Source organism: Mytilus trossulus, chromosome 2 (genome assembly GCF_036588685.1).
Source record: "Mytilus trossulus isolate FHL-02 chromosome 2, PNRI_Mtr1.1.1.hap1, whole genome shotgun sequence".
NCBI lineage: Eukaryota > Metazoa > Mollusca > Bivalvia > Mytilida > Mytilidae > Mytilus > Mytilus trossulus.
This window is the reverse complement of record NC_086374.1, coordinates 90,886,301-90,901,051: the sequence shown is the minus strand read 5'-3', so window position 1 is coordinate 90,901,051 and position 14,751 is coordinate 90,886,301. Positions and strand designations below refer to the sequence as shown.

The window sequence follows — 14,751 nt, the reverse complement described above, 5'->3', positions numbered from 1 at the left end:
CAAAAACGCGCCTCGTCAACACAAGACTCACCAGTGACGCCTAGATATAAAAGATCGAAAGTGAAAAAAAAGTACAAATTTGTACAGCACTGAAGATCAAAAGTTAAAAAAGGTTGTGCCAAATACGGCGTTATTTTATGCTTGGGATAAGAACATCCTTATTATTTAGAACAGGGAAAATAGTCAATGGTAAATATAGCATTAAACAAAGAAACAGTCAATGGTAAATAAAGCATTAAACATCGAAAGTATGGCATTAAACACAGAAAACAGTCAATGGTAAATGTAGCATTAAACAGAGAAATCAATCAATGGTAAACAAAGCATTAAACAGAAAAATCAGTCAATGGTAAATATAGCATTAAACAGAGAAAACAGCCAATGGTAAATAAAGCATTAAACACAACATGCACAACAAAGTTAGATATGATCCAATACACTGACTATTAAGTTGAAATATTTCTATAAATACGTTTCAATATTTCTATAAAGGTACCTATCAGTATTCTCAAGTTTAATAGTTATCTAGTACAGTATTATTTACAAGTGTCATTTAAATATTATCAATAACAATAGACAATATAGACAATAGACAATATTTTATTCGCACAAACACATTTACATTAAATGGTTATGGCATACAAAATTAAGACAATAAACTTACAATAGTTAAATTGACATAGAACAGGTATAAACTCGTCCTAACTCACTTCCTGGTAGGCCGACATTTTAGATAATGATTTGATTTGTGCCATATAAACAGTAAGTTTCCATTGTTTATATTCAAAGATGTATATTTATTTACAATTCAAGTTAGCTTTATTAATTCAAATAACTTAAAAGGGAGAGCTCGCATTGGATTGGGAAGTGGAGAATAGGAGGAACTATCATATTGTAAAGATAAATTATTTTGTTCAGCCTTATGAAAAATTTACATAATTTGTTCATGTGCTATTAGGTTAATAAATGATGAAAAAAAACTTTTTTATTTAAAAAAAGAAGCCTCCTGACATTACTTTACCGGCGTAGGTGATGAGCAAAGTTAAGCCTATTCTATAATAACAAGCTATATTAGGTTCCGCCTTGACAAAATGTAAAATCTCAAAATTTGAATAATACAACATGTACACATAATTTTAATGACTTATCTTAGTGCCCGTACCAGAGCAGAATAATTACAGTTTAACCATAACTACAAGACAAACCATACAATATTTAACCATGTTAACATGATTTGAATGATTGATTTGACTAAAACATTGAATATAAAAACACTTATTAAGGGGGTGGGGGGTGCAAAAGATATTCAAAACTGGTGAATAAAAAACAGCAATATGAATTCCACATGGAAACACAAATGTCCTGAATTTACGATAACAAACCAAAACTTACATTTAAACTGTATTAAACCAACACCTCATACTAGTAAGTGATACACAACAAAGACAGAAAAACTTAACACGTTATTTTTTCATTCTATCAGAGATAAGGCTTCAAATATATGATGATGATGTTAAATTATATCCTGGTACTTTTGATAATTATCTACCATAAAACTAAGGTAAACTGTTGGCAAAGTTATATATATATATTTAGATCATGGCATCAAGTAAATCTGTAACATGCGGACCATGTAAACAAGATAAAGTAAACACTCAAGCTGACATCTGGTGTAACAACTGTGATGAAGGATTATGTTCAACATGTTCAAGTCATCACAAAAGAACAGAATCATCACGTGATCACAGTACCATCGATATTCAAACATATACAATGATCAAAACAGAATGTGATGCGCATAGTCAAAAGTTCAACTTGTACTGCCCAAACCATTTAATGCCTTGCTGTAATGAATGTCATTCAAAGTGTACTGGAATAAAAAGCTTGGGGAGTGTAGTGGAGAAAACCAAAACTGAAAAATGGCAAGAATCTGTAGAGAAAGGTATAATATCTATCACTAATTTCTTGGATGAAATGGTAAACAACAAATCCGAAAACATAAGAAGAGGAGAAAAACAATCTGAAAGCATAAAGAAATCAGTTAGTCAAATTCGAAATGAAATCAATAAATATTTAGACAATCTTGAGGAAAAGTTATGTAAAGAAGTACATACAGTATGGGGTCAGGAGAAATCAAAATTAACAAGATTAATTACTGAAATTGAAGAAAAAACTATAAAACTCAGGAAAATGCAAGATGATTTAAAGAAGGTTACAGAACGAACTTCAAAACTCCAATCCTTTCTAGGAGTACATCAGATTGAACAAAAAGTTCATCAATGTCAAAGATATGTTGAAGAAATTGAAGACAGTGAGAGAGCCAGTGAGGTAAGCATAAAGATAAAGCAAAATGGTGAGTTAGGAAAGATACTCAAAGAGTTACAAGTAATAAAATCCTTTGGAGAAGTGATGGTTGTTAAAACAGAAATATCCTTGAAGAGGCAAACATGTGTGAGTAAGGAAGCACAAATAGAACTTCAAGAAAAATCTAAAATAGAAAACATGACAATGAATATTGAGACCAGAATACCAATCAATGTCAGTAAGCATATTAGTGACATTATTTGTCTAATGGATGAAAGAGTAATACTAGTTGAACAGAGAGGTAAAGCTTACTTACTTACGTCTGATGGCAAACTTGAGAAACAATTACCTATATCTGGTGAAGCCTGGAGTGTATCACAGATTAATCTGGACAATATTGCCGTAACTTGTGATGGTAATATAAAGATATTTAATATGAAGAAGGAAACAGTTAAAAAAGTTATTAAATTAGACAAAACATGCTTTGGTTTATCATTTAGTAATAGCTCATTGGCTGTAGGTTTGAATATGGATGAAATCCGTATTGTAGACTTGGAGGGAAACACACTGAAGTCAATACAAGTTGAGAATAAATCACCTCTGTTTCACATTGTTTACTGTAAAGACAGAGTAATTTATAGCGACTATGATGGTAAAACAGTATATTGTGTTAATGAATCAGGTGAACAGATCTGGCAACACAAACACGATTTATCAGGACCGCACGGACTTTGTGTAGATACTTATGGCAATATTATTGTAGCAGACGTTGGATCTGGTAGCGTAAAAGTTATATCAAAAGATGGACAGGACAGTAAAGTACTGGTTAGAAAAGATGATCTAGGATACACGCCGTGGCATATTTGTTTTAACAAACATAAAGAATCTTATGGTTTTATTTGCGATGCCTGTGGCAATAGCATAACCAGATTCAGTCTGTCTTATGATTGAATATACATTACAAAATAGGAGAACATTACTTTACTATGGAATCAAAATTTATGATGTAGTAAAACTTAAAGGTAGATTAATATTATGGTAGAAGCCATAAATTGAGGAATATACTTGTGTAAAAGAGAATACTGTTTATTATGAAAATTACAATCGTATGCAGTTCCGTCTGTAAAAAAATAAAGATCCATATAGTGCTTTCTGTACTTTTTGAAAATTAAATTTCATATTGTTGAACTGTGAAGTTGTCAGAAATTGTATATTGGATGTATATTTGGCCTTAGATTAAAGAAACCACTGTTAGTCCAGAGTAGACGCGGTGCATTTATTGTTGCCATTTACAGCAGATTTCATTGAGTATGTAGCTAAAGGAAATATCCTAGGTTAGCTTGCTTGTTAGCTGAACCGTGAAGTCATTGTTAGGTTAGGTAAACTTCCCTCCTTTAATAGTAGACTAACCCAACTGATAACCAATCTATCTCTCTGTAGGACTAAGCTACTTTAAAAGGAGGGTAGTATACCTTACCTAACAATGACTTCACGGTTCATCTAACAAGCAAGCTAACAAAATATATTACCATTAGCCACATACTCAATGAAATCTGCTGTAATATAATGAAAAACTGTGAGCTTCATTCATATTATTTCAATACATCATGTAGATATATATAAAAAGATATCAGAGTTTCAGCAAAACATTAGATTTAGCAAACAGTGATGTTAAAATTCATCTTAAAATGGTTAATGTTATGACTTTTTAAAGTTATGACTTAATCCTTTTTGTAAGACATTTTAGTTGTTGTTCCTGTAAAGCGTCATGATTTTGGGTTTTGTCAAGTTAACACAACTCAATATTCTTGTTAATTAAACAAACATAAAATTGAAAAATATATCTAGAAGTAAAATAGAGAGTGACATAACCACACAAAAACAAAAAATGAATCTAGAGGTCGATGAGACAGCATCCAGACCACCCAAAAACACAAAAGATATTTTGAGGTCAATAAAAGAGTGGGATGAACAAACAAAAATTAAAATAGATAAATTTGGAAGTCAATGAGACAGCAACCAGACCACTCAAACACAAAAGATATCTAGAGGTCATGGAGAGAGCGACCTAACCACACAACACACAGAATATATATGGTGTTCAATAAGAGTGACCTAACAACACAAAATTATAAAAGATATCTAGAAGTTGAAGAGAGATCGACCTAACCACACAAAAACGCAAAAGATATCTATAGTTAAATGAGAGAGCAACCATACCACACAAAAATACATGAGGAGACTAACCAGTAATCACAAAAAAAATATCTAAGCCAATGTGAGAACAGCTGATCAAACAAAACACAAAAGATATCTAGAATTACCGAAACAGCAACAAAACTACACAAAAACACAAAAGATATCCAGATGTAAACGAGACAGCAACCAGACTACAGAAAAACACAAAAGATATATAGAATTAAACAAGACAGCAACCAGATTACACAAAAACACAAAATATATCTAGAAGTAAACGAGATAGCAACCAGACTTCACAAAACAAAAATAAGATATATAGAAGTAAACGAAACAGCAACCAAATTAAAAGTAAACACAAAAGATATCCAGATGTAAACGAGACAGCAACCAGACTACACAAAAACACAAAATATATCTAGAAGTAAACGAGACAGCTACCAGACTATACAAAAAACAAAAAGAAGATATATAGAAGTAAACGAAACAGCAACCAAATTATAAGTAAACACAAAAGATATCCAGATGTAAACGAGACAGCAACCAGACTACACAAAAACACAAAATATATCTAGAAGTAAACGAGACAGATACCAGACTATACAAAAACAAAAAGAAGATATATAGAAGTAAACGTAACAGCAACCAAATTATAAGTAAACACAAAAGATATCTAGAAGTAAACGAGACAGCAACCAGACTACACAAAAACAAAAGATATCTAGAAGTAAACGAGACAGCAACCAGACAACACTTAAACACAAAAGATATCTAAAAGTAAACGAGACAGCAACCAGACTACACTTCAACACAAAAGATATAAAGAAGTAAACGAGATAGCAACCAGACTTCACAAAACAAAAATAAGATATATAGAAGTAAACGAAACAGCAACCAAATTATAAGTAAACACAAAAGATATCTAGAAGTAAACGAGACAGCAACCAGACTACACTTAAACACAAAAGATATCTAGAAATAAACGAGACAGCAACCAGACTACACTTAAACACAAAAGATATCTAGAAATAAACGAGACAGCAACCAAACTATAAGTAAACACAAAAGATATCTAGAAATAAACAAGACAGCAACCAGACTACACTTAAACACAAAAGATATCTAGAAATAAACCAGACAGCAACCAAACTATAAGTAAACACAAAAGATATCTAGAAGTAAACAAGACAGCAACCAGACTAAACTTAAACACAAAAGATATCTAGAAATAAACCAGACAGCAACCAAACTATAAGTAAACACAAAAGATATCAAGAAGTAAACGAGACAGCAACCAGACTACACTTCAACACAAAAGATATCTAGAAATAAACGAGACAGCAACCAAACTATAAGTAAACACAAAAGATATCTAGAAGTAAACGAGAGAGCAACCAGCCTGCACAAAAACACAAAAGATATATAGAATTTAACAAAACAGCAACCAGACTACACAAAAACAAAAGATATCTAGAAATAAACGAGACAGCAACCAGACTACACTTAAACACAAAAGATATCTAGAAATAAACAAGACAGCAACCAGACTACACTTAAACACAAAAGATATCTAGAAGTAAACGAGACAGCAACCAAACTATAAGTAAGCACAAAAGATATCTAGAAGTAAACAAGACAGCAACCAGACTATAAGTAAACACAAAAGATATCTAGAATTAAACGAGACAGCAACCAGACTACACAAAAACACAGAAGATATCTAGAAATAAACGAGACAGCAACCAGACTACACTTAAACACATAAGATAACTAGAAAATAAACGAATCAGCAACCAGACTACACTTAAACACAAAAGATATCTAGAAATAAACGAGACAGCAACCAGACTATAAGTAAACACAAAAGATATCTAGAAATAAACGAGACAGCAACCAGACTACACAAAAACACAAAACATATCTAGAAATAAACGAGACAGCAACCAAACTATAAGTAAACACAAAGATATCTAGAAGTAAACGAGACAGCAACCAGACTACACTTAAACACAAAATATATCTAGAAATGAACGAGTCAGCAACCAGACTACACTTAAACACAAAAGATATCTAGAAATAAACGAGACAGCAACCAAACTATAAGTAAACACAAAAGATATCTAGAAGTAAACGAGACAGCAACCAGACTACACTTCAACACAAAAGATATCTAGAAATAAACGAGACAGCAACCAAATTATAAGTAAACACAAAAGATATCTAGAAGTAAACGAGACAGCAACCAGACTACACAAAAACACAAAAGATATCTAGAAGTAAACGAGACAGCAACCAGACTACACAAAAACACAAAAGATATCTAGAAATAAACGAGACAGCAACCAAACTATAAGTAAACACAAAAGATATCTAGAAATAAACGAGACAGTAACCAGACTATAAGGAAACACAAAAGATATCTAGAAGTAAACAAAACAGCAACCAGACTACACTTTAACACAAAAGATATCTAGAAGTAAACGAGACAGCAACCAGACTACACAAAAACACAAAAGATATCTAGAATTAAACAAGACAGCAACCATACTACACTTAAACACAAAAGATATCTAGAAATAAACGAGACAGCAACCAGACTACACAAAAACACAAAAGATATATAGAATTAAACAAGACAGCAACCAGACTACACTTAAACACAAAAGATATCTAGAAATAAACGAGACAGCAACCAAACTATAAGTAAACACAAAAGATATCTAGAAATAAACGAGACAGCAACCAGACTATAAGGAAACACAAAAGATATCTAGAAGTAAACAAGACAGCAACCAGACTACACTTAAACACAAAAGATATCTAGAAATAAACGAGACAGCAACCAAACTATAAGTAAACACAAAAGATATCTAGAAATAAACGAGACAGCAACCAAACTATAAGAAAACACAAAAGATATCTAGAAGTAAACGAGACAGCAACCAGACTACACAAAAACACAAAAGATATCTAGAAATAAACGAGACAGCAACCAGACTACACAAAAACACAAAATATATCTAGAAATAAACGAGACAGCAACCAAACTATAAGTAAATACAAAAGATATCTAGAAATAAACGAGACAGCAACCAAACTATAAGTAAAAACAAAAGATATCTAGAAGTAAACGAGACAGCAACCAGACTACACTTCAACATAAAAGATATCTAGAAATAAACGAGACAGCAACCAAACTATAAGTAAACACAAAAGATATCTAGAAGTAAACGAGACAGCAACCAGACTACACAAAAACACAAAAGATATCTAGAAATAAACGAGACAGCAACCAAACTATAAGTAAACACAAAAGATATCTAGAAGTAAACGAGACAGCAACCAGACTACACAAAAACACAAAAGATATATAGAATTAAACAAGACAGCAACCATACTACACTTAAACACAAAAGATATCTAGAAATAAAAGAGACAGCAACCAAACTATAAGTAAACACAAAAGCTATCAAGAAATAAACGGGACAGCAACCAGACTATAAGTAAACACAAAAGATATCTAGAAGTAAACGAGACAGCAACCAGACTACACTTCAACACAAAAGATATCTAGAAATAAACGAGACAGCAACCAAACTATAAGTAAACACAAAAGATATCTAGAAGTAAACGAGACAGCAACCAGACTACACAAAAACACAAAAGATATATAGAATTAAACAAGACAGCAACCAGACTACACTGAAACACAAAAGATATCTAGAAATAAACGAGACAGCAGCCAAGCTATAAGTAAACACAAAAGATATCTATAAATAAACGAGACAGCAACCAGACTACAATAAAACACAAAAGATATATAGAAGTAAACGAGACAGCAACCAAACTATAAGAAAATACAAAAGATATCTAGAAATAAACGAGAAAAAAACAAATCTACACAACAACAAAAATAAGATGTCTAGAGGTAAACGAGACAGCAACCAGACTACACAAAACAAAAATAATATATCTAGAAGTAACCGTAACAGCAACCAAACTATAAGTAAACACAAAAGATATCTAGAAATAAACGAGACAGCAACCAGACTACACTTAAACACAAAAGATATCTAGAAGTAAACGAGACAGCAACCAAACTATACTTAAATACAACAGATATCTAGAAGTAAACGAGATAGCAACCAGACTACACTTCAACACTAAAGATATCTAGAAGTAAACGAGACAGCAACCAGACTACACTTCAACACAAAAGATATCTAGAAGTAAACGAGAAAGAAACGAATCTACACAAAAACAAATATAAGATGTCTAGAGGTAAACGAGACAGCAACCAGACCACACAAAAACACACATGATATGTATAAAGTAAAGAGAGAGCAACAAGACTAAAAAAAACAAAAAAAAACTAGACGTCAATGAAAGAGCAACCAGACCACACAAAAAACACAAAATGTATTAAGAGAGCAATTAGAGAACAAAATGACTACACAAAAAACACAAAATGTATTAAGAGAGCAATTAGAGAACAAAATGACTACACAAAAAACACAAAATGTATTAAGAGAGCAATTAGAGAACAAAATGACTACACAAAAAAACTAAAGATATCTAGAAGTTAATTATAGAGCAACACAAGATATGTAGACGTCAAGAGCAGTCTGACCACACAAAAACGAGGACATCGAGAGGTCAATGAGAGAACAACATGAAACATAAAACACAAAAGATATTAAGAATACAGAGAGACAGCAACCTGTCAATACAGATGAAAAATATCTATAAGTCACTGATAAAGCAACCTAACCACTAAATAGACAAATCATATATAGATGTCAATAAGCCAGTTACCTGATTACACAGAAACGTGAGATATCTTTAGTTTAAACATATTTATTTATTGTGGATTGGGAAACAAGTTTAGCAACTTATTTTAATCCCTTTCAATTTCGCGGGTGATATAACTGCCTTTTAGCGGCCTTAGTCTGCTCTTTTTCGAAATTTACAAGGGTGTATTGAACGTGCAAAATATATCTCTCTCTACAAACACAGGTCAGTCGTTTATCTTCCCCTTCCGACGGACTAGCATCGATTCCTCAAGACCATACTCACAGATTGTTTCAAGGGGGAGCCGAAAATTCAGTCACAAAATGTTCTTCCCTGAACGGGAAACGAGCCAGGAACCTTTGTGCAAGTAGTCCAACGAACTAACTACTACAACACAGCTCTCTGTGAGATATCTTTAGAAGTCAATAAGAGAGCAAACTAATCCACAAAAAAATCAAAAGATATCTAAACATCGATGATACAAGAACCTGACCATACAAAAGACACAAAAGATATCTACACTCCCGTTTTCAGGGGTCTCCTCCCGTCCTCCCGTTCAGGAGAAAAAACTCCCGTGTATGAAATATTTCATGAATGAAAATTTTCAGACGCCATATTTGATCATTTCTTACTACTGTACGGGTGTAAATGACACCTGTGTTAAATTTTACCTGTACATCAAAGAAGATGTATAATAAAACATCTAAATTACTAAAAAACTTAAACCCATCAAAAGCAATTGGTCCAGACAAAATATCACCTCATTTTCTAAAAGAAGTTCATCATGAAATCTCACCTATTATATCTGACTTATTTAACTCATCAGTAAATACAGGAACAGTACCAAACGACTGGAGAGAGGCCTTGGTTACACCAGTTTTCAAATAGGGAGCAAAATCTAAACCTGAAAACTACAGGCCCATCTCTCTAACCTGTATCCTTAGTAAATCACTAGAACATACAATTGTATCATCCATAATGAAACATCTAGACATTCACGATTTACTATATCCACTGCAGCATGGTTTTAGATCAAAAGTTAGCTGTGAAACACAACTTTTAACTTTTACACAGCAAATACTTGATTATATGGCAAATGGTAAACAAACTGACGTAGTTGTCATGGATTTTTCAAAAGCGTTTGATAAGGTGGACCACCAAAGACTTATTCTTAAACTGAAACGCATGGGAATAAATAACAAAACAACAAATTGGATAGAGGCATGGTTATCACATAGATCACAAAAAGTGGTGGTTGACAGTCACACATCAAATAGTTGTCCTGTATTGTCAGGCGTTCCCCAAGGCTCTGTTCTCGGGCCATGTCTGTTCTTAATCTACATTAATGACATGCCAGACAACCTCAAAAGTAATGTTCGCCTCTTTGCAGATGACACTATTGTGTATCTAACAATCTCATCATTAGATGACTGTCACACCCTTCAATCAGACCTACATAAATTGGAACAATGGGAGCAAGAATGGCTCATGTCCTTTAACCCAGACAAATGTGAAATCATCCACATAACAAGAAAACATAAACCAATCATCTATAAATACACACTACATAATCATATTTTAAAATCAACAAACAAAGCAAAATATCTTGGCGTTTCCATCACAAACGATCTGACATGGAATTCTCATATAAATGACATCACGAACAAAGCAAATGCATCACTGAGATTTATTAAAAGAAACGTCAAAACTAACAGCATAAAAACAAAAGAACTGGCTTACAAAACATACGTAAGACCAAAAATTGAATACTGTAGTGTCGTCTGGCAGAAACAACAAATACATAAAATTGAAATGGTACAGAGAAGAGCTGCCAGGTATACACTAAACCAATACAGCTATCAAAGCAGTGTAACAGCCATGCTTGAACATCTAAGATGGCCAACATTACAACAAAGAAGAAATCTTGCATCCGTCACCATGCTATATAAAATTCAACACCAATTAGTCGCCATCCCAGTAAATACATACCTAATACCATCCAAAGAACATAAATTTATACAGCCATTCTCTCCCACAAACTATCATTTATATTCATTTTTTCCTAGAACAATAAGGTTGTGGAATTCCCTAACATACCAAGTAGCCTGTAGCCCAGACTTAGAAGCTTTTAAGTCTGGTGCAAAACCACATATGTATTGCTAAATCAAACCATGTTTTTATCTATATACAAAAATTAAAAAAAAAAGTTTTTTTGAAATTATTGTAAATATGTTTAGTTTTAATTTGTTTCCCTAGTATGTGCCTTCTTGTAATCTTCAACATATTGAAGTTAAGAAGTATTATGTAGATGTAGATGTAGAAATTGGCTTCACTTGACAGCTGGGGTGTCAAACATACTGGTAATCAACAATGTTTACCTCTGGCTAACTGCCGTTGTGTTATAAAAACGATGTGTATTGGGAATATTGAAATACATTTTTGTTACTTCCCTTTCACTGTGCTTAAACGGCCGTGGGTAACTTAAGTTACCCACAGCCCAAGATGGCGGACTCTAAACTTGTTGAGATGATAGTTGATACGAAATCTACTTTTTGCAACGTTTTTCATGATCTATGTAAATATTAATAGGACTTTTGAATAAAGAAATCACTTACCATCACTTCAAATTTGTTAATTTTGACTTCATTTTAGCGCAAGGCCAACTTTTGAAAAATGCATAAGATGTCCGTAACTTATAAGTAAAAAATAATCAGACTGTCCGTAACTTTATTTTCGGATGTGGGTAACTTTTTTTCAAAATTGTAAAAAAAATTAACAATTTCAACACTTAAAGGACAATAAACACTAGCAAACCCCTTATATTATTACATAGATTTATACAATAACAATATGCTTCAAACTAAACAAGAGAAAAAGCAAACCAGAGTGTCACGGATTTTCCGTTAAATTTAAAGAAATTATTCCCTGGATACGGGATCTTACGGTACGGCAAAATTTATCTAACATTCTTCTAGCTTTATAGATTGTTCACTGATGAGTCCTTGGTCGGTATAGCCGCGGAAAAATTGATATTATCCTTTCCTTTAAATAATTTCTGAATTGTTAGCCAAAAAAGTATGGTCTCTTCACTATATCTATAGTGTGATGTGTTGTTGATTGTGAAAAAAGTGCCAATATCTAGGAATAGATGGAAAGCTATATTGTTGAACAGGATTCAGTTTATTATAGCAATAAAAGTAGATTTAAAATATTCTAAAAGTTTCATTGACCTCAGAGATTTAATAAGATCGGGTATCAAATCATACACATCTTCTTGAGAGGTTTGGACTGATTCATCTATCTATATCTAATAAGGATTGACCTCCGAACTTGTTCTCCTAAGGTCATTTTCATATGTTAATTCACTATTAATGTAATTTCTACAGTTGGAAATGGTGAATTTATAACCTGCATGTCATGATTTATCATCTAAAACTTAAGCAGTTAACAATCTATAAAGCCAGTAGAATGTAAGGTGCATTAATTTTGCCGTACAATTTTCTACATAAGAATATGCCTGTACCAAGTCGGGAAAATGGCAGTTGTTATCCATTCGGTTGAGCTTTGGATTTTTCCATTTTATAAGGGACTTTCCTTTTTGAATTTTCTTCAGAGTTCAGTATTTTTGTAATTTTACTTTTTAATGCCTGTACCAAGGCAGGAATATGACCGTTGTTTTCCATTCGTTTGGTGTGTTAACTTGAGCTTTTGGCTTTGCCATTCTATAAAGGACTTCCCGTTTGAATATTCCGAGGAGTTCGATATTTTTTTTATTAATCATTTCTTTTTTTTATAATTACATCTACGAATAAAGATTCTTTGAAAGTTACCGAAATCATGCCAAAGTTACGGACATCCCTATTGGTACAAGGAAAAAAGTTACGGACAAGTTGTTTTGAAGTTACGGACATCATAAGTGTTTTGGAAAATCGTGCTGTAATCGTTTATTATGTAGTAACAAACCACGTTTTACATTGCAAAGTTTCCCTAAAAGATTTATATAACTTTTTAATTACTGAACATTTGTTTTGTATGCATGGTATTGTAATTATATAGGAGCAAACTTCCTAACCGAAGCCAGGCGGCTCCATCTTGGGCTGTGGGTAACTAAGTTACCCACGGCCGTTTAAGCACAGTGCCTTTGTTTTATCCTGTTTTCAGTTATTTTGCTTTTAAAAATGTAAATTGTAAAAAGACTATAAATGATTAATATTTTAATCAAATAATCATAAATGGATGTTGATTAAATGCATTTAAATGTTTTGGGACAAATAAAAAAATATAAATTTAAAAATTATTTTAGCAATCTAGACCTCCTATCAAGGATTAAATTGAAGTTTATATTATAAATCTGTTTATCATTTATGTGATTGGAATATACAATATGTACATTAAGACTAATAAATTTCTAGTTAGTTTAATTGGGATTATAAAACCTTGGGTTTGAGAATTGTAGTTGTTAGAATATATAAGATTTTATTGTGTAAGCTTGAAATAGCAAAACATTTTATTAAGTTTTCTACAAATAAGACTTTCATAATGCTTAAAAGCCATGCTACTGTTAGTGTTTGTTATTTTTTAAATTAATATATGATGTTGCAAACAAACATGTAGAGCTTATTTCTTTCTTATTTGTCTATACCAATGATAAGGAGATGGAGACATGAATAAAAATCTATACAGATAAGATAGATAAATATAATGATTTATTTGCAAGCAGTGAACAATCATTTATCAAAAACAAAACAAAACTAAACAGGAAACAGATTCTTCTTAATATTTTATTTTATTCAAATAGAAAGGCAATAAGGGTACTTTAAACATATTACAATTTGTAGAAAAAACACAATTTCTACTTCATATGGTTACATTTACGACAAAATTTATGTCGATAAAAAACCTCCTGATCTGAGTCCTAATCTCCTGACCAAAATTTCCAAATCTCCTGATCTGAGTTTCACAGTCCATCATATGTATGTACAAGTCTTATGACAGCAACTCAGAGTTGGCAAAGTATTACCCGCCCGGGTTTTACTGGGCTTTCCAAGCATTGTTTCAATAATCTTAACACCTTATTGCGGGCGCACTACGTTTGCGCGCATTTGGGGATTAAAATGTTTTACGTTTGCACGCAGCTTTTGATTACATTTGCGCGCATTCATTTAACAGGTAATCCCAGGTAAAAATATAAATAAAAATCATATCAAATTATAAATGACTATATTTTTTGGTATTTTCATAATGGATATGACTATCGATTATTATTTTAAAAATAGTTTATTGATTCAAATTATATATTGTTCATATTGAATTCAAAACCAGGTATAAACTCCGTTATAATAAATGGTCTATGTCAGTCACAAATTTTCTTAAAATTTGCATACACCTTTGACTTGTTGAATTGTATTTGAAAATCAAAAACAAATCTGCAGCTTTATCTCTTCCCCCCCCCCCCCCCCC

At 32.2% G+C, this 14,751-nt stretch overlaps 1 protein-coding gene across 1 annotated transcript; it reads left to right on the top strand.

The window, feature by feature from the left end:
- Positions 1–706: 706 nt before the first annotated feature.
- Positions 707–3,255, top strand: LOC134706088 (uncharacterized). Its single transcript, XM_063564797.1, has 3 exons — positions 707–762; positions 1,597–2,719; positions 2,855–3,255. Exons 2-3 carry the CDS (start codon positions 1,600–1,602, stop codon positions 3,253–3,255), a joined length of 1,521 nt encoding a protein of 506 aa, XP_063420867.1. The 5' UTR covers positions 707–762; positions 1,597–1,599.
- The last annotated feature ends 11,496 nt before the right edge of the window (positions 3,256–14,751 follow it).